The sequence below is a fragment of the Petromyzon marinus genome, chromosome 55 (genome assembly GCF_048934315.1).
Source record: "Petromyzon marinus isolate PM22_M1 ecotype Great Lakes invasive population chromosome 55, UKy_Petmar_22M1.pri1.0, whole genome shotgun sequence".
Lineage (NCBI taxonomy): Eukaryota > Metazoa > Chordata > Hyperoartia > Petromyzontiformes > Petromyzontidae > Petromyzon > Petromyzon marinus.
In genome coordinates this window covers 10617771-10638229 of record NC_133721.1, presented here as the reverse complement: position 1 = coordinate 10638229, position 20459 = coordinate 10617771, and the positions used below count along the sequence as shown (strand labels likewise).

At 53.1% G+C, this 20459-nt stretch overlaps 1 protein-coding gene across 3 annotated transcripts in view; it reads left to right on the top strand.

The window, feature by feature from the left end:
- The window catches only part of CUL3 (cullin 3), a 50142-nt gene extending 35492 nt beyond the window's left edge, over window positions 1–14650 (top strand). For 2 of the 3 annotated variants that reach the window (XM_032974929.2, XM_032974927.2), the window contains exons 9-16: window positions 1383–1553; window positions 2869–2976; window positions 4139–4263; window positions 5273–5369; window positions 8225–8356; window positions 8974–9160; window positions 10403–10548; window positions 11582–14650. In XM_032974929.2, the coding sequence (XP_032830820.1) occupies window positions 1383–1553; window positions 2869–2976; window positions 4139–4263; window positions 5273–5369; window positions 8225–8356; window positions 8974–9160; window positions 10403–10548; window positions 11582–11713 (1098 nt within the window). In that variant the 3' untranslated portion in view covers window positions 11714–14650. The remainder of the gene's footprint in view (window positions 1–1382; window positions 1554–2868; window positions 2977–4138; window positions 4264–5272; window positions 5370–8224; window positions 8357–8973; window positions 9161–10402; window positions 10549–11581) is intronic. The other variant, XM_032974928.2, reaches the window with a different exon arrangement.
- Window positions 14651–20459: the final 5809 nt, after the last annotated feature.

Below are 20459 nucleotides of genomic sequence, written 5' to 3'. Positions count from 1 at the left end.
AATAAGTGTTAACATTTTTTTGACGCACCCTGTATCATACACTTAATTGCACGTACAGTGATTCACGCACGGAAACGCAGACGGACATTCACGTATTCGCGCTCTCGTTATGATGGTGTGATAGGTAGCAGTGACACAGTGGTACACGCGCTCCTAGCCACAGCTTACATCGGTGACTTGGTATCAGAACCCGTCACGGGCCCTCCCCTCAGGCCTAAATGAGCACCTGATGCGGTGCGCACACCATCAGCATCGGGTATTGGCCGCATCACCCTCCTCTTCTTTGGTTCTTTCGGTAAAGTAACGTAGAATGAGAATAAAATAATAAATTGAGAAATTAAAATAATATTCTTAGTTCTTTCGGTAAAGTCACGTTGAAGGGAAACAACAAAATAATAATATATATAACAATAAAAATTTTCACGACGTTTCGACCATAACACAAACGGTCGTCTTCAGGTGAAGGGTGTCTGGAGACAGTCTCTTCCCTTCACCTGATGAAGGCCGCTTGTGTTGTGGCCGAAACGTCGTGAGAATTTTATTGTGTTATTTTATTTTAGCAATTTATTATTTTATTCTCATTCTACGTGACTTTACTGAAAGAACCAAAGAAGATGAATCCTTGCAGTCACGAAAGCTTTAAATCGAAATCACCCTCCTCGTTCGCTTTGCCACGGTGGCGAGATGTTAGCCATCTCACCCTGCAATACAAGAGATCGTGGGTTCAGTCCCGACCCTGACGCCCGTATATTTGGAGTTTGCATGATTTTCCCCGTGGTCCCGTCGATTTTTTTCCCCTTTCCTTCGGTTTTTCCCTGCACATTTAGAATCGACATGCGTTTTAGAGTGTTTGGCTGCCATCAATTTCCACGTGATAAGCCGCTTCCTTGTTCCCAGGTCGCTTCTAAAAAAAGAGCTACATTGCTCAGTGGGGCTTACCTGGTAAAATAAAAATAGTTTTTAGTTCTTTGAAACAGAGATTGTAATGTGTGTGACCCAGGAAGAGAGGAGGTTTTGTGATGGGTGGGACATGTGTGCGAGATTGTGGAGGGCAGTTTGCGGAGGCAGATGGCATTGGAGTGGCCATAGCTCAATGGGCCTTACCTGGTAAAATAAAAATAGTTTTTAGTTCTTTGAAACAGAGATTGTAATGTGTGTGACCCAGGAAGAGAGGAGGTTTTGTGATGGGTGGGAAACGTGTGCGAGATTGTGGAGGGCAGTTTGCGGAGGCAGATGGCATTGGAGTGGCCATAGCTCAATGGGCCTTACCTAGTAAAATAAAAAGCAGTTTTGTTTTTAGTTTAGTTAATAGGCGCTCGCTAAAGTCGGGGGGGGGGAGCTTTGTCTTGCGTGTGTTTGCTCGCGTGCGCTCGCGTTCACAGCTGTCAGAGCAGGAGGTGGAGGCGATTCTGGACAAGGCGATGATCCTCTTCCGCTTCCTGCAAGAGAAGGACGTGTTTGAGCGCTACTACAAGCAGCACCTGGCGCGCCGGCTGCTCACCAACAAGAGCGTGTCGGACGACTCGGAGAAAAACATGATCTCCAAGCTCAAGGTGAACGCGACCTTCCGACACCCACTCACCGTGGCCACGTCCCCTGCACCCCTTGCAGGCGTCTCTATGTATGCGTGCGTGTATGTTTAACTTCTTTGGCACCGTACATGGCCAACCGTGTTAATGGGAGGTGTGGAGGAAAGGATAAACGCATTGGGCGTTTGGCTACGCATTGGGCGTTTGTCCTATTCCAAGTTAACGAGAGTTTTGTATGGCGACAGGTCAGCAGGGTTGGCTCCGTTCGGCGCGAAAGACGTTCAGCATAGATGAAGTATCCAGTGAAAACCCACACACAAGGGATAATACACAAATGAATAGGTCATGTGTCGATAGATAAAAAAAAAACTCTTTATAAAAATCCTAAACATTAATTAGAAAGGCAACCCCCCCCCCCCCTCTGTGCTGTATGTTGAACTTTTTTCACACCGTACATAGGCAACTGTGCCAATCGGAGGTGCGGGCGAAGGACGACAAACTAAACGCAACAAGCAATTTTAAAGACATTAGTTTTTGATTGAAAAGCGCATAGCTCCCCCAGTGGCTTCCTAATACCCGAACGACGAGCGCTCCAGACGGCCATTGAAGTGCATCTGAAAGAGCCCGATGCGGTGACCGTCTTTGTTCGATGGCTAGCCAGGGTGGAGTGAGTCCTCAATAGGAAAGAGACATCATACAGTGATTGTCAGGCTTGACCACCTAGATGTGAAATTGTAGTTGCTGCTCTGCGTCTGCTTCAGCCGTACAGAAGAAGAAGACGGAGTCCCGACAAAACACATTTTTTAGCCAGCTGTTGGGTGGCCCAGATGCCACGCGCTCTGAGCTGGCACTGCTATGATCCTGGGATTGGAATCCAGACAATCCCGTCTGTGTAATTAACCGGGTTCTCACGTGTAGTGAGTTGATGGTCTCGGCGCTGTCGCCGATGACTGCACAAAAAAACAAGAATTACAATTAAAGAGACCTTGCCTTGAATAAAGCTGTCAGTTTTTGTGCCAGTTAAAAGGGTAAAACCTATTCCTATATCCTAATTACAATTAACTTAGTGAACGCTCTGGCTCTGACAATTCTTTGCTTGTTTAGATGCCGTGTGACAAACTTTGCTCTGTGGCAGACGTTACTCTGTTGTAGCACGCAAAGCAAACCGCGGTCGAGGAAACTTGGGATGAGGTTCTCTGGGCTCCGGCCTAGTTTTGAAATCAGATCGGTCACGGTGCCTTCCGACTGGACATGTGTGGATTCCTCCAGTTATAAATATTCTGATTCTTCTCCCCCTCGCCCTGTCGCTCCAACCAAACCCCCCACGTCAATTTCGCAGACGGAGTGCGGCTGCCAGTTCACTTCCAAGCTGGAGGGCATGTTCAAGGACATGAGCATCTCCAACACCACCATGGAGGAATTCCGGACTCACTTGCACACCACGGGGGTACGGCCTGCAGCGCAGGAGCAGGAGTCCGTGACTCCTTGCTCGTCGGTGACGTGGACTACATTCGGTGACAACCGTTGGGTAGAAACGGCCTCTGGGTAGAAACGCGCGGCGAGGGGAGTGCAGGTGAAGTGAGAGCTTCCCTCCCTCCGTTGTCTTTTGACAATGGGATCGAACGTTTCATCTCTCGGCGGCGAGATGTTAACTACCTCGCCTGGTATACAGGAGGTCGTGGGTTCGATCCTGACCCTGATGCCTGCTGTATATTTGGAGTTTGCATGTCTCCCTCTCCATGGTTGCTTGGATTTTTGTCCAGGTCCTCCGGTTTTCCCCTCCACATTTAGAATTAGCATGCATTTAGAGTATTTGGCTGCTATACATTTCTACGTGATAAGCCACTTCGTTGACGTATTATTTGTGGCCAGGTCACTCCTGAAAAAGCATTATGTAGCTGAGTGGGCCTTACCTGGTGAAATTAAAATAGTTAGTTTTGTTTTCACGAGACTGAGAGCGATCACTGATGTTTTTTTTTACATTAGGCTAGTGGACTCGTCTGATAAGCACTTTAAATGATAAGATAGGTAAGCAGACGATATATGTCTCGTATTCTTCTCTCCACTTAAAACAAAATTAACGGTTTCCTCCACAACCCGTAGTCCTCATGCCCTTCATGGGCGTGAATAATTTCAACAGCATTGATATTCGGTTAAAGCGAACTCTGCACCAGTTTTGACATTCAGTGTACCCATGCCGATGAAACAAACACATGTTTTACCCGTGCTAAAATATGTATCCGTGCCAATAGAAAGCCAAATAAACCCCGTATAGCGTTAACAGACTGTTTGGGCAAGTGCTTTTAGCGAGCACCAATGAATGCCGCGGCCAAAACACCACGCCGGGCCGTCTTCGTCTCCCGAGTGACGATGTTTACAACATCGCACCAAGTACCGCATTTGAGGCTGAGTCGACCTAGAGGAGGCCCAGGACCGGTTTAGACAATCGTCACTGATGTTGGGCCGCGAGCGGGAATCGAATTCGTGTCATCAGGTCTGCAGCGCAACGCGCTAACCGTTACGCATGCACGCTCTCGTGCACGCCGACGCTCACCGCGCGCACGCCTGTCGCCGCCACCCCCCCCACCCACCACCACCACCATCCTCAGACGTCGCTGCACGGCGTGGACCTGACGGTGCGAGTGCTCACCACGGGTTACTGGCCCACGCAGGCAGCCACGCCAAAGTGCAACATCCCCCCCGCGCCGCGCCACGCCTTCGAAGTCTTCCGCAGGTATTGCTCCGCTCCTCGCCCGCCCCGCCCGCCCCGCCCGCCCGCCCGCCCCAGCAGTCCCAGTTCCCCAGGAATCCCGACGGTGGATGTCCGCTGCTCTTCGGCATAGGAATGTGGAGTTTACTTCCATTGGCCGAAAGTCGTCAAGAAAGGGGGGTGGGCGGTGCGCGCTCGTTTTTAGTACAGGGCACGGCTTTGGCTTGACTTTTGAAAGTCGGCGTGTGACGATCGCGTCGCTTAAAAATTGTACCCGTGGTCATGCGTGCGTTGTGATCTGTGCGTGTGTTTGAGGGTCGACCTTTGTCGTTTCATGGCAGTTTTACCCCAATTTGTACTTTGCCCAGTCGTCTTGGAACGAATTCGTTTGGTAAAAATGTGACGGTGCAAAATGAGGCAGTGCTGGATGGGACAGAGAAGGCACGGATTAGTGAGGCGCTTCTTGCAATGAATTGAGGATGGGTTCGATAAATTGTTCGGTGTCGATATTAAAAATTATTGGCGTCAGCGCTTACGTATTTCATAAGCTACAAGTAGACATTGGCTGCTTGGTATACGTGTGTATATGTGCGTGCGCGTATATTACTCCGTGTGTGTGTGTCACTCTGTGTACGTGTGTCACTGCGTGTACATGCGCCTGTCTTTTCTATCGGTTGCAGTGACCGTGATTCATGCCACTGCGCTACTACCCCATCCACACCTTGGTTCAATTCCCCGGCCACGCTGCAGATCGGTGGCACGTTGGATGCTAACCTGTCCTGTTCCTCCCCTAGGTCAGCCCGGCCTCAAATGAGTGCCCTGGCGCGGTGTGTAAACATCAGCACTCTGGGAACACAAAGGCGGCCGGGCATGGTGCTGGCCACACCACCCCGTCATGCGCCTTGCCGGCCTTCATAGGTGCTCGCTAACAGCACTTGCCTTAACAGTCTCAAAGGCTAAGGCTTGAATGGGAGCGTCTTTGTCTTATCTTGCGTTGTGCGTGCGCGCGCGTGTTATTTATTGTGCCTTGTAGGTTTTACCTTGCCAAGCACAGTGGGCGTCAGCTCACGCTTCAGCACCACATGGGCTCGGCCGACCTCAACGCCACCTTCTACGGCCCCATCAGACGGGTACGGGGGAATCAGAATATTCATTTGTTACTGGAGGAATCCGATGCACTAGCGAGCTCTTTTTTTTCCTTTCTCACAGATGTCCAGTTGGGGCACGGGGTCAGAACGTTACAACAACAAACAATATAAAACACAATATAAGTTGGCAAATCGCTAACATGATTAATAAATCTGAACAATTTTATTTTACCCAGAAAAGGTCACTGAGCTCTATTAGCTTCTTTTCCAGAAGCAACCTGGCCACAAATGATAGCTCAACGAAGCGGGTTATCATGAGGAAATTCATAGCAGCCAAATCATCTCAATAACCTAAATGTACGTTTCTAAATGTGGAGGAGGGGAAAATGCTGGAGGACCCGGTGAAAAAAAGATTTGTGCGGCCACGGGGAGAACATGCAAACTCCAAATATACAGCAGGTGTCAGGGCCGGGATCGAACCCTCTGACGACCCCCTGCATACCAGGCGAGGGAGTTAACATCTCCTAGCCACCATGGAATCATTCACTGGACCCCCCCCCCACTTCATCAGTGGTTCCCGCCCTTGCGCGCGAAACACGCATCTTGCGACGTGACGGCGACTAATTGGCACGAGATTTGATTGTGGGGAAAAAAGAAAAGCCTTTAAATATCGCGTGGATTCTGGGAAAGTACTTTGCGGTAACCAAAATGCACTGGAACAAAAGTCTCGCGCGACAAGGGGCCCTTGAGAAAAATCAAGTGATTGACGGAATCAGAGGAGCAGCTTTGGAGAAGGCCAATTATCGGAGGCAGATTGGGATTATAAAATGATGGCATGCATAGGCAAGCAACAGCTGGGTGTAGTCGAATGGAGTGCTTAGTTTAAGGACGGTGAGCAGCAGCACACAAACGTGCCCGAATAAGTGAGACGTCACATTGATGGTTGATAAGAAAAATTGCGTTTGGGCGGTGACACGTCGCGGGCAGCTTGGATGATTGCCAATGTGCAAGACGAGCAATGGAATAGTAACCCAAAGGAAAGAAATGACGCCCGAGATTATTGGAATCCGATTGTTGGAATCCGCTCCACGTGTTGCTCCTCGCGGGAGACACCACCCCCCCCCCTCTGCTCCCCCCCCCCCCCCCCCCTTACTCCCCTTTACTAAGCAGGACGACCCGGAGACAAATCCACTTGACCACGGAGGATAATAATAACACATATACAGGCGTCACGACGGTCGGGATCGAAGCCACGACCTCCTGCATACCCCCTCCCATTCCCCCGGCACCCTTACTTAGACGGGAATGTGAACACCCACAATCTTTCGTATGGCTGCTGATGTCGATGCAAGAGCAACGACGACAATTTCGGATTCGGGCGGTCGAGCCAGACACAACCGTGTCACGAGCAGCCGATTCGTGTACCGCTGTGTGATGGTCTAATTTATAGCTGTCGCCAAATGTTCTAAACGCGTGACGTTGATTCTAAATGCGGAGGGAAAAACTGGAGGAGTCGGAAAAAAATCCGTGCGACCACAGCTAGAAGAACATGCAAACTCCAAATATATAGCCGGCATCAGAGTCGGGATCGACCCCACAACCTCCTGCATACCAGGCGAAGGAGTTAACATGTCATAGCCACTGAGAGAATTGACACTTGCGTCCGTGCAAATTCGCCCCTCTGAAGACTTTATGGCCAGAACACTGCCCCTGTCTGAATTCGCAGGCTAAGTTGGCCTGGTGCAAGGGGGTCGTCAACCAAAATAACAAGAAGAGACAATTTTTCGAATTCGGTCAACAAAAACAAAAAAAATCCCTCAATATTATTCAAGAGTGTCACTGCAGTCCATAAAGAGCCACGTGCAGCTCCAGAGCCTGCAGGCTTGCCGACCCCTGAGTTGGTTTATCTCCAGACAATCTGAATTGATTATTCTCCAGGCTCCTCACGTTACTCCTAATTGCCACTCGGCAAATACCATTCCAGAGTCCTGCCGTCCACGGTGCGACTTCTTCTCTCGTGTTTTTTTTCTTCTTTTGGCACGGTAGAGGTGTTGACGGCCATTCGTGGTCCAATTGTGGTCTTTCGGGTTTGGCTGCATTGCTTAAACATTCCTTCCCCCTCCGGCTTTGACCACGCTTGGACTCGCGTGTATCTTATCGCCAGTGATAAGAGACTTTTAAACTATTCACTCGCAGACTTTAGTTCTGCTGACTCGTCCGTTAACGGGCAAGATTTCTCGCATGTCTGGCAACGCAGGTTTTCCTTTGCTTCCTCAACTTCTGAAGATGCCCACAGTAATGCTTGGCGATAGCTGGGGAGGATTAAATGCTCAACTCCCGACGCCTGTCGTTTTATATTTGGAGTTTGCATGTCTCTCTCCCCGTGGTCACGTGGAGTTTTCTCCGGGTCCTCCAATTTTTTTCCCCCTCCATATTTAGACACAAAATCACACGTTTAGAGTATTTGACTGCTGCCATAAATTCCCACGTGATTAATCCACTTCCGTTACGCTATTATTTGTGGCCAGATCGCTTCTGAAAAAGAGCTGTATAGCTCAGTGAACCTTACCTGGTAATTGTTTTTGTTGTATTTTAGAGTCTTGCGGTCCCCAGGGCGTTATCACACCTCGCCCCCCCCCCCCCATCTCCAGTCTCATGCCAGCACCTAGTCAATCTCACACACACACATACCGTCCACCCACACCTGTGCCCACTTAATCATCATTCTTTCCCCTTCGCCAGCATCGCGGAGGGACAATAAACGGATGAGTGCGTTTCGAGCGAGCGATTGCCCGCAAATGGCGGTGGCAGAAAGCGCCCACCCCCAACCAATGCATCCACCAACGCTAAGTTGCCAACGTTGCTGTGTCCGCGGTGCCCCCTACATTTGTGGGCAGGAGGAAGGGGACTCGAGCATGGGTGGCGCGCAACTCACGGGGAGCAACACGCGCAAGCACATCCTGCAGGTCTCCACGTTTCAGATGACCATCCTCATCCTCTTCAACAACAGGGACAGCTACACCTTCGAGGTGAGCGGCGGTGGCGGCGGCGGCTGGAGCGACGCGACATCCTCCTCTGACGGGTGCCAGGTGGGGGGGGGGGGGGGGTAGGCGGATCGCGGCGGGACTGGCACCGAGCATCGGGACGCCGCGTGAGGCCAAGCGTACCGTGAGCGACTAGCGCCGGCGTGGCTCCGGTCGCGCCAGTGGAAAACCAACACCCGTACCGTGGGCGTCTAGCGCTGGCATGGCTCCGGTCGCGCCAGTGGAAAACCAACACTCGTACCGTGGGCGACTAGTGCTGGCGTGGCTCCGGTCGCGCCAGTGGAAAACCAACACCCGTACCGTGGGCGTGTAGCGCTGGCGTGGCTCCGGTCGCTCCAGTGGAAAACCAACACCCGTACCGTGGGCGACTAGCGCCGGCGTGGCTCCGGTCGCTCCAGTGGAAAACCAACACCCGTACCGTGGGCGACTAGCGCCGGCGTGGCTCCGGTCGCTCCAGTGGAAAACCAACACCCGTACCGTGGGCGTCTAGCGCTGGCCTGGCTCCCATGTGCCAATGGAAAAAAGGGGTATTGCAGACTCGTGGGTTGGCTGACCCAATGCTGCTGCCCTTCCCCCCCCCACCCCCTCACCCCCCTCCGCAGGAGATCCAGCAGGAGACGGACATCCCCGAGAAGGAGCTTGTGCGAGCGTTGCAGTCGCTGGCGTGCGGGAAGCCCACGCAGCGTGTCCTCACCAAGGAGCCCAAGACCAAGGAGATGGAGCCGAGCCACGTCTTCACCGTCAATGACCAGTTCACCTCCAAGCTGCACCGCGTCAAGATACAGACAGGTGCCCGGCACAAGGCGGCGTGGTTGGGCTCGGTGGGGTAGGTAGTTGTTGGCGGTTGGGTTTGGGTCGGCGGGTGAGTGAGCGAGTGATTTTTGAAGGGTGGGTGGAAAATGTGGGTGGGCGGAAAGGACACCGTGAGGTGAGGGGAATGCTGGGTGGGTAGAGGGCCGGGTGGGTGGGTGGGTGAGTTGAGTAGGTAGGATGGATGTTGGTTAGTTGCTGAGTGAGTATGTGGGTGGCCGTGTAAATGAGAGGATTGGGTGAGTTGTGGGTGGGTAGTTGGGTGAGTGAGTGATTTTGAAGGGTGGGTGGAAATGTGAGTGAGTGGAAAGACACGGTGAGTGAGGGGGTACGCTGGGTAGGGGTTAGAGGGGGTGGAAAGTGCTGGGTAGGTGGGTGGGTGGGTGAGAGGGTGGATCTGGTTAGTCTATGTTTGTTTGTTGAACTTCTTTCGTGCCGTACGTAGGCAATCATGCTTATTGCTGAGTCAGTATGCGGGTGGCTGTATAATCCATAGGATGTGTGTGTGTGGGTGGATGGTTGAGTGTGCTAGCGGGTGGTGAGTTACTGGATGGGCGAGAGGATTGGATGGGGTTTTTGGGTAGTTGGTCGAGTGTGTGGTGAGTGGTGTGGATGGGCGAGTAGGTGGGTCGAGCGAGTGGATGGATGAGAGTGTGCATTACTTGTGGGTGATTTTGACGAGTGAGCAAGAGTCGGGTGGTGGTTTGAGGTGGATCAAGGAGCGTGGTGCTGGCCACCCCACCCTCCTCGTGCGCCGGTGGCTAGGAGATGTTAACTACCTCGCCTGGTATGCGGGAAGTCGTGGGTTCGTTCCCGACCCTGACGCCTGCTGTTTATTTGGAGTTTGCGTGTTTCTCGCTCTCTCCCTGTGGTCGCGTGGATTATTGTCCCTCCCGCGCACCTCCAATTAACAACGGTAGGCTATGTTCGGTGCGAAAGAAGTTCAGCATGCATACATACCTACAGTGACGATTGTCTCCAATGGTCTTGGACCTCCCCTACGTCGACTCGGCGTCCAGTGAATAGTACCTGGTGCGGTGTGTATACAGCATCACCGCTGGGGAGACAAAGGCGGCAGGGCGTGGTGCTGGCCACCCACCCTCTCGTCCGCGTGCCATTCCGGCCTTCGCTAACAGCGCTCGCCCCAACAGCAGTGTTAAAAGTTGTGCGGGGGGTGGCGGCGGCGGCGGGGGGGGGGGGGGATCTTTGTCTCTTTGGCAGTGGCAGCCAAGCAGGGCGAGACGGATCCTGAGCGCAAGGAGACGCGGCAGAAGGTGGACGACGATCGCAAACACGAGATCGAGGCGGCCATCGTGCGCATCATGAAGTCGCGCAAGAAGATGCAGCACAACGTCCTCGTGGCCGAGGTGGGGGCCGCCCTTACCGCGCCGCGCTAATCCCATTGCCCCTGGGGGGGACAGGCGCCCGGGTGGTTGTTGGGGTGGCGAGGGTTGGGGGGAGCGGGGTGGGGGAAATCTCTGAGGTCTCCGAGGCTACGCGACGGTGCCGGGCGGCTGCCATGTCAGAGCGCCCGGCTCGTGAGTGGAAAGTCGCGAGTTGAACTGCTGCCCCCGACCGCCCCCCCCCCCCCCCCGTTATCCAAGCGTCCTAAACTAAAACCAAACGAAACTCTTTATTTTGCCAGGTAAGGCCCCCGTCGTTGCCGCCGTTCGTGTTTGCGCAGGAGTTGACGAGTGGCGTGCTTCCACTTTTTTGCGCGAAGTGAACAATTGGTGGTGGTCCTCTAGTGGAGAGTGCTCCTCCCTATCGCGGTTTGCATCGGGCCACCACTGCCGCTCTTGTGTGCGAGAGCTTGGAGATTCGCATCGCCACATTTGCTGCCAGTGCCATCTTGCTCAACTCTACGTCCGTCCACTCTCACCCGCTTGCTATTTCGCCCGCTCGTTCATTCTAAAATGTCTCCTCTCCTTCCATCCGTGTCGCTTTCTTACTCCTGAAACCCTCCTTCCTAATTCTTTGCATCACTCGAGACGTTAACTACCTCGCCTGGTATACAGGAGGTCGTTGGTTCGATCCCGACCCTGACGCCTGCTGTATATTTGGACTGTGCATGTTCTCCCCGGGGTCGTGTGATTTTTTTTTATTCTCCGGGTCCTGCGGTTCTTCCCTAATTTACAATCAATATTTGGCTGCTGCTGTAAATTCCCATGTGTGATAAGGCACTTGGGTGAGCTCTATCGTTTGTGACCAGGTCGCTTCTGAAAAAAAGCTGTGCAGCTCAGGGGACATTCCCTGCTAAAATAAAAATAGCTTACAGTTTAGTTTTAGAATTTCTACTTTTCTGTGCACGCCTTCCTCTCGTTAATCTCACCGCCTCCCGTACACCTCGCTCACTATCCCCCCCCCCCACCCCCCACCTTCTTCCTCCGACCCCGTCAGGTCACGCAGCAGCTCAAGGCTCGCTTCCTGCCGAGCCCCATCGTCATCAAGAAGCGCATCGAGGGTCTGATCGAGCGCGAGTACCTGGCGCGGACACCGGAGGACCGCAAGGTGTACACCTACGTGGCATGAGGAGGAGGAGGTGGTGGTGGTGGTGGCGGTTGCGGAACAGGAGGAGAAAGGGGGGAGGGCGGCCACACTTTGAGTCGCTCGCTCGCCCGCCCACTCGCTCGCCCCCGGCCGCCGCACGCCCCCACACGCGCCAGCAGCCGGACTAAACGCGTGGGGTCGGAGCGCCGTTAGCGAGCGCCCGTTAAGGCCGTCGCACCGTCACCCGCGCCGCTGTGGGGTTGGAGGGGGGGGGGGCGATGGGCGTTGGGCGGTGGGTGGGGGCCGGGGACACACACACACACACGCACGCGCGTGCGGACGCGCGGACGCGTGCACCTGCCCGCCTCGCCCATCTTACACTAATTGTATACGTGCATGCACGCACACATTACGCTGGCCCGCCACGCTCGTGTTCGCGGTGTGGCGCGTGTCCCGGACTGCGTGCGCTCCCGTTTCTGGGGATTAAAATAAAAATAAAATAAAATAAAAAGAAAGGAAAATAATAAAAAAAACCCTCGGGTAACTTAACACGAGAGGGGTCAGGAGGAAAACACAAAAACAACCGTTAAATAAGTGGTGTAATTGAAAGACGAAGATTATATATGTATAAAAAAAAGGATGGTAATAATAAAATACACGCGTTCAAACGCTTTTCACGTTTTATTTTTTTTCTTTTTGCTCGCCCCGGGCTTTTGTGAAGCCCGTCGCTCCCAAGGGTTGAGGATCTTGTCGCGAAGGTCACCTTTTCTCATCGCAACACCCTCCCCCTCCCCCTCAACTACTCAGCCCCCTGACCCTGCGATCCGCATTTTAAGGCCTGTATTTTACGCTGTTGAGTATTAAAACAAAAACTTGGCGGAAGTTGGCCTATCAGAATCTTGGGGCTCCCCCCATGAAGCTGAGCTGAAACGCTAACGTCTGTTTTTCGGTTTGTCTTTGCCCTTCGGTCTGATTTTCAATTTTGTTGTTTTCTCATTTTGCGGCGTCTCTCGCTCATTTCGTCTCGTCGGGGGAAGTTGTAACCCCGCTCCCCCCCCGCTCCCCCCCCCCCACCGTGTGAGCCACGCGGGACAGGAGGAGGGGGCGCCTCTTATCGTACGCGCGCGTGATGTCACGCTCGCCGTTGCCGAGCGCCCGTTTTGACCGCCGCGTCGCCGAGCTCCCCGCCGTGTTTGAATTCATTCCGTCGGGAGCGTTGGCGCTTTCGACGGGGGGGGGTTTTGGGAGGAACGCACGGAAGGAGGAGGGAAAATAAAAAAATAAAAACAGGCGCAACACAAACCAAATAGGAAATGAACAGTTTGAAAAAAATTCGGCGCTTCATGCCCATTGTTTTTTTTTTTATGGAACGTGTCCATCACCCCCCACCCCCCTCCACCCCCCCACGGTATTAAGTGGCACGACTTAAAACGTTTGTTTGCACGTGTGACCATTCGGCAAGTGATGTGCAGTGCTTGTGTGTGTACGCACGGTGTGTGTCGTTCGGCTGTCCGCGTCACCCCGACAAACTTTACAACACGTATGACCGCCACCCACCCACCCACCCTTCCCCTTGGTTGCAGCGTTGCCAGATCTTCGAGTCGCGCCGCGCCCGCCGTGCCGGCGAGAGAACGCGCCGCCGCTACGTTGGAACCACGACGTTTCGGCGTCTTTTTAAAAATTCTCCGTGGTGGTGGTGGTGGTGGTTACAAACAAAAGCAACCCCCCGGTGTCCGCAGTGTGCGGCGGCGGTGGAAAAGTGTCCCAAACGCCTCCTTAAGGCGCTTAAAGTCAGGCGCTTAAGTCTCAAACGAGCATTGAAAACGAATACGTGACGCACTTATGAGTTACGATCACTTAAATCGCCGTTCTCCGTGCCCCAACCCCACCACAACCCCCACTCTTCCTGGCCGCCGCGCATATGAGGAAGCATTGGAGGCTTCAGCCATCTGTTGGCACCGCTGAGTGAGCGGTGGGTGTTAAATCCCCCCCCCCCCCCCCCGTTCTAAAGAGGTAGAGGGAGAATCATCTGAAACGAACAATGGTTGAATCGACTCGACCGGGAAGGGGTAAATGGCAAGATCATATATCTCGCACCCTTGTGCCCAGCTTAGCGGCGCCCCCGTCAAAGTTGAGTCTTTGAGATACGGCGAGGCTTTCCCCCCCCGACCTACGTAGTTCTTTAAACAGCTTGTCAGTGAGATCCTGTGTACAACTTTAAACTCGTGTTTATAAAAAAATATATATCTTTTGCACGATCCAATTCCCTGGTAGAGGGTGCAGACGTGCAAGACTTCTGGTCTGGCAACGCTTCCACTAAACGAAGTCTTGAGCTTCGCTTACCCCAGCGGCTTCATCTACACAAACACACACGCTATGTTCCTTAGTCATCCCGCCCTGGGGAAAAAAAAAATAAGTTTTAATTTAATATAATTTAAATATCTTGAATATATTTAGCAACGCTGCATTTCTTTTTTAGTTTTCATAAAGAGAATATATATTTTTTCTTCTGTTTTATTATTTTTGGGCTCTCTTCCCCTCCCCCCTCTTCCTCGTCCTTTGACTGCTGCCCACCCTTCTCCGTCTGGGTTTACTGGAAAAATGTATTGGTTTATTTTTTTGGCGGTTTAACTGGCCCATTTCTTCCCGATCTTCAAGCGCCTCTGAGAGTTGTGTACGGAACGGTGCACGCAATGCATTCTCTCTTCCCCCCCCCCTCTCTCTCCCCTCCGCGGCTCTCTCCACTCGCAATCGATTCAAGAAATCCGCAACGTCCTGTAATTATATGGCGCGAGACGTAAAATGATAACGTTGAGGAGGAAAAAAAAAAACCTGTACATTGGAATCCGAACAGTTGTTGCGTTCAGTTTTTTGGTACATGCTTTGTATGTTTAGTATTAGTGGATGGGGTTCACCCTCCAAACCCGTGGGGTGCCCAGCGGTTTGCCTGCCGAATAATAAAGACGTTACGGTCAATAAGGACGCACGGCACGAGTGGTGTTTTGCGATGGCCTCTTGGGGAAGGGTACAGCGGTGGGGGGGTGGGTGGATGATTCCATCAAAACCTACGGTGAAACGACCGCGTCTTTTGTGTATGTTGAACTTTCGCGCCACCGGTTCGTAGCCAACCGCGCTAATCAGGGGTGCGCGCGCGTGGGTGGGGGGACGGGGGAGACAAACTAAATACAAAAAGAAAGTTTTTAAAGAAATGAGTTTTCATTCGAGATTATTTAAAAGGCATAGCTGTCAAGTGGCTGCCTAATATCGGAAGGAAGAGCATTCCAGACGGCCGCAGAAACGCGCCCGAAAGCGCGCGATGCTTTTGGGGGTGGTGGGGGGGGGGATCCCCCTTCCTCCCTTCCCCTCCTCTGACTTCCTCTCCATCGCATGCCAATTATGACTACGCCATGGCTATCGTGTGCAAAAACTTGTTACGTGCCGTGGAAATATGACGACGACGGCGATCTCAACGACTCGGAAGCGCGAGAGGAAACTAAACGATGATCCAGCCCCAGCTGTTGCCCCAAGCTCTGCGGTCCTCAACGTTTTACATATGGAACAGGTGCAGTCCACATTTTTTTTTCTGTAGATGGACTCCTCTACTTCCAAACATTCAACCTACGAACTTCCAGAGATACTAACAAACCTGGTCCTTGTGACCAGTTGCCTGTTCGGACCGAGGGTCGGTCCGAACAGGCAACTACATCTGCCGAACGTGAAGAACCAGTGACATCTACACCTGCAGAACGTGAAGAGCCAGTGGCATCTACATCTACAGGATATTATACAACTTTTAAAGCCATTCCCCGTGTTTAGTGTACACGCCGTACAACATGTTTGTAATCGACGGGGAGTAAAGTTGGATTTACGAACAAATCGACTTACGAACAGACCTGGAACCTAACTCGTTCGTAAGTAGAGTCCCTGTACCACCTCCCTTGCCCACGGGAAGGGAATGTCAACATTTGCACGGCTATCCACCAACCCTCGCTTTTCTTCCTCCTCTGGCAGTGCTGCATTAGGTTCTGCGTAATAAAACATAAAACAATACATTCAAACGGACGAATGTAATTTACACAAACGTGTGAATGGTACAATACCAAGTGACACTGTTGTCTTGTCAGCCAACGGAGTCGTCTGGATTGAAGCAGTATGCCAGCAAGGATTCTCCTGTACAATAATTGAATTAACAAAAATATATCTCGGAGACATTTCTCATTAGTTAATTTGCTTTTTATTCCACATACACGACGGTGATCCATTATTTGTGCAATTATCATTTAACGCCTTAACTCAAAACACTTGACGCGTCAAACAGTCTATACTGGTGGGCACGGTTTCTTACTGGACATCGGATTCCTCTCCATTCTCAAGAAAGATTATTGTCAACACGTTAAAGTATTGCGCCAATATATTTTTGGTTCTTGCAGTAAAGTCACGTAGAAGGGAAACAATAAAATAATAAAAATATTTTAAAAAATTCTTGCCGTGGTTTTCGCACCTCATGATGATTGCTTGTGTTGCAGTCGAAACGTCGTGAGAATTTTATTGTTTTATATTTTTATTATTTTATTGTTTCCCTTCTACGTGACTTTACCGAAAGAACCAAGAATATGAATCCCTGCAGCCACGAAAGCTTTAAATCAAAAGATTGCGCCAATACTTTCAAGGGCCCCATGTCGAGATTACGAACCAATGTTGTCCACAATCGAACAGACAGACGGGCGAAGTAGTTTTTAACATTTTTAAAACGAGCTATTGAGCGCGCGATTTCGCGTTGACGCAGAAGCTGGAATCCCGGTCAGTGGGGGGGGGATTGAGGAGGTGGGCATTATTACACCTATTCACGACACATTTGAGACCCGAATAGCACTCGGTTTAAATGCCCATGTCCTTTGACCGGGTTGCTGGGGAGGTCACAATCGCTAAGCTCTGACCTCTGAATGCCATCGGATTAAACGGCTCGCAATTTGAAGTAAATCTAGGAGTCGTGGTGAGATCGTACTGCTCAATCGCTGGGATGCCGCGGTGGTGAGATGTTAACTACCTTGCCTGGTATACAGGTCGTGGGTTCAAACCTCGACCCCGACGCCTGTTGTATATTTGGAGTTTGGGGGTCTCCCCGTGGTGGTCGCGTGGATTCGACATCACGCGTTTAGAATTATTTGGCCTTCGAGAAATTTCCACGCGATAAGCCCACTTTGTTACGATATCGTTTGTGGCCAGGTTTCTCCTGAAAAAAAAAGATCAATATAGCTCAGTGAGCCTTGCCTGGTAAAATAAATCACAGTTTAAAATAACAAAAAAAAGTTGCATCTTTTTGTAAGAGGCTTTTCAAACTATGGCAGCGTGTCGTCGTTCCAAGAACTTCAGCTGGGGTTTGCGATTAAAGTCGATTGCATTCAATAATTAATTATTATTCACGTTATTAATTTCAGTAATTACGTTGTTACAATCGACTTCGCCAATGGTCTTGACCTGACCGTAAGATTTCACGTAGAAAGAAAATAAATTAAATAATAGAGTACACGACGTTTCGATTGCAACACGACCAACCGTCATCAGGTAGAACGAAATTTGAGAGAGAGACAAAACACAGACACGGAGACACACAGACACAAGCAAAGAGAGACAACACAGAGGCACAGAGAGAGACAACAGACACGCAGACAGACAAGCAGAGAGAGACAACAGAGACAGAGAGAGATACAACATAGACACACAGACAGACAGGCAGAGAGAGACAACACAGAGACGCACAGAGAAAGATACAACAGACAACATAGACACAAGCAGAGAGAGAGACACACACCATAGACACAGAGATGGCTGTGTGTATGCGATGTATGTGTGTCTATGTTGTGTCTCTCTCTGTGTGTCTCTGTGTTGTCTCTCTCTGCTTGTGTCTGTCTGTGTGTCTCCGTGTCTGTGTTTGGTCTCTCAAATTTAGTTCTACCTGATGACGATTGCTTGTGTTGCAATCAAAACGTCGCGTACTCTATTATTCAATTTATTTTCTTTCTACGTGACTTTACCGAAAGAACCAAAGAGTAATTCCTGCAGTCACGAAAGCTTCAAATCAAGATCGTAAGATTTCACTTAAACTTCACAAACGCCCAATGTCATAACTCTATTCAACCGAACTTAAGCCATTTATCTCGGATGTCATAAGTTCGGGTTGCTCCCTCTTCCGCAGCCCACACCCAGACAAATTGTCTCGGTCATCCCCACGTCTGTGAAGCACGCCGCAATCTTACTGGAATGAGGTTAAAAACGATTCCATCGGATCTCGGAACAAATGGGATTCCCGCCACCTGAACGCAGACGGGAATCGTGCGTGCGTGCGTGCGTATGTGGAGCATCTTCACTGTGCCGTACGTACGCCAGCCGTGCTCATCGGAGGTACGGGGGGGGGGCGGGGGGGGGGCAAAGGACAAACTGAAGACAAAAATCAGTAGGACGCGACAGAAATGAGTTTTTCCAACTCCCCCGAACTCTCTCCCGACGCAAGCCTGGACAGGTTGGGCGACCTCCTCGCGAGTCGATCCGATAGTCCGAATAATTCATCGGTGTACCACACGCCGTCGCGTGTGCGACACCTCTCCGTGGTGGGTGGGTGGGGTGGTGGGTGGGTGGGTGGGGTGGTGGGTGGGTGGGTGGCTGTTTGGGGGGGTGGTGGGCGGGTGCGGTGGTGGTGGGTGGGTGGTTGCGGTGGGTGGGTGTTTGGGGGGGTGGTGGGTGGGTGGTTGCGGGGGTGGTGGGTGGTAGGTGGGGTGGTGGGTGGGGTGGTGATGGGTTGGTTGGGTGGGGCGGGGGTGGGGAGGGCGGGGGGAGGGCCCGCCCCCTTCCCCGCCCCCTTCCCCGCCCCCTTGCGTGACAGCGCCTCCTCAGGAGCTGCCCTGGTTGTAGCACAGCAGCGTGAAGTCGAGCTTGCGGTCCCAGTGGCGCAGCGCGAGCAGCAGCTGGCGCGCGGACGCCCGCAGCGCCGCTCCCGTGACCCCCGCGACCCCCGCGACCCCCGCGACCCCCGCGACCCCCGCGACCCCCGCGACCCCCGCGACCCCACCACCGCCGCCGCGCTCCTCCAGCCAGCGCTGCGCTTTGCCCGCCGCCAGCTCCCACTCGTGGAGGTGGCCGGCGCAGTGGCCCTCCAGCCAGGCCAGCGCCACCGCCGTGGCCCACGCGCGGCCGGCGTCGTCCCCGTCGCCGGCCACGCCGCCCTCGTCGCTGGGCCACGGCGGAGAGGCGGTCCCTTTTTTGTCATCGTCGGCGTCGCTACTGTCGTCGTCGTCGTGGTTACCGTCGTCGTCGTCGTCGTCATCGTAGTCATCGTCGTTATCATCGTCGGCGTAGATGTTACCAACGTCGTATTCGCCGCCGTCGTCGTCGTCGCCAGCGCAGCGCTCGACATCGCTGAACGTTTCACCGCGATCCTCGCCAGCCGGGCCTCGGGCGCCCCGCGACACCCCCCAGTCAGCGCCGCCCCTCTTCCTCCCGGACGCGCCTCCGGCTTCGCTCGCCGACGTCTCGTCGCCAGAGCCGCCCGCCGCCGTCACCGCCGCCGTCACCGCCGTCCCGTAGACGGCACCCTCGGCAACCCGGACCTCGGCTTGCCGCGACGCTTTCACCGCGGCCTTGGGCTCGGCCCCGGGAGGGGCGGCGCTCTCCCGTCGGCACCGGTCGCGCGGCCGCCGCGACCCCGGGCCTCGCGGATCGCCGACCGGATCGGCGTCGTCGTCGTCGTCGTCGTCGGCGGCGGGCGGCGAAGCCGAGCCGCGCGACTCCCTGGCGTCGGACGCGGCCCGCGAGAACGCGCTGGCGACCTGCTCCATCAGCTGGCGGTGGCGGGCGCCGGCGGGCTCGCTCGCCGGCTTGAATCCGGACAGCGCCGGCACGGACGGGTTCTGGTGAAAAGAGAGGGGGCCCCCCCCCCATCCACACGCCCCAATGGGGGCGGGCAATTCAAGCCGTGCGTCGCTCGCGTGCCGAAAGGCGTGAAGCCAATTTGTGGTCGCGATCTTTTGCTGCCTCGACCCCTGGACGTGCGCGTGCAGGGGTCAGCCTACGTCCATCGGTTTTTCTTTTTCAGCTGCCGTGCCGATGACGTACAGCGCGCCCGTACGTCGTCGGGACGCAAGCTGTAAGAAACATCTGCATGAAGTAACTTTATCGGAAGCGAGGCTCCCAAGAGGCCGTGCGGGGAGGGCGCGCGGCGCTGTTTTGGCGCCGGCTATCGCAGAGCGGCGGCGGTCGTGTGGCCGCGGTTCTCGGCGGTGAGCAGCGACGTCTTTAAAGACAACGGCGTGACCGCTCCTACTGCGCCTCGCTGAGTAAAGTGAACGTCGAGCCGAGATTCAGATACCTCAGAACGCGAAAGCGGCAACTGTTTGATGTTTATTTACTGTGTATTTGAATATCTTTTTACATATATATTTAACACAAACATGAAAATGTCATTTAGGCTGTCACGCGCTCAACCAGCGAAAACCTCGTTAACCTTCATGCTGGAATTGTTGGGGCTTCTCATAATTGCCGCTATCAACACGATCACAGCAATGCACAACTGCTGGATGAAGGGCTCGCCACGCCGTGTCGGCTACGGGCGTTGTCTGACCGCAACTCACACCGGAGGTGTCCAGGACCACTAACTCCTACGGTTTAAACTTTTTTTTATACTTTGATACTGGGAAAAAGGTATCCCATTTTGTAGCTGCTCACCCCGAGCTATGAATGCTCTGATACGTGTGGCATTGTCCTTGCACTGGTCGCCTTTTGGAGTTCTCTGGTC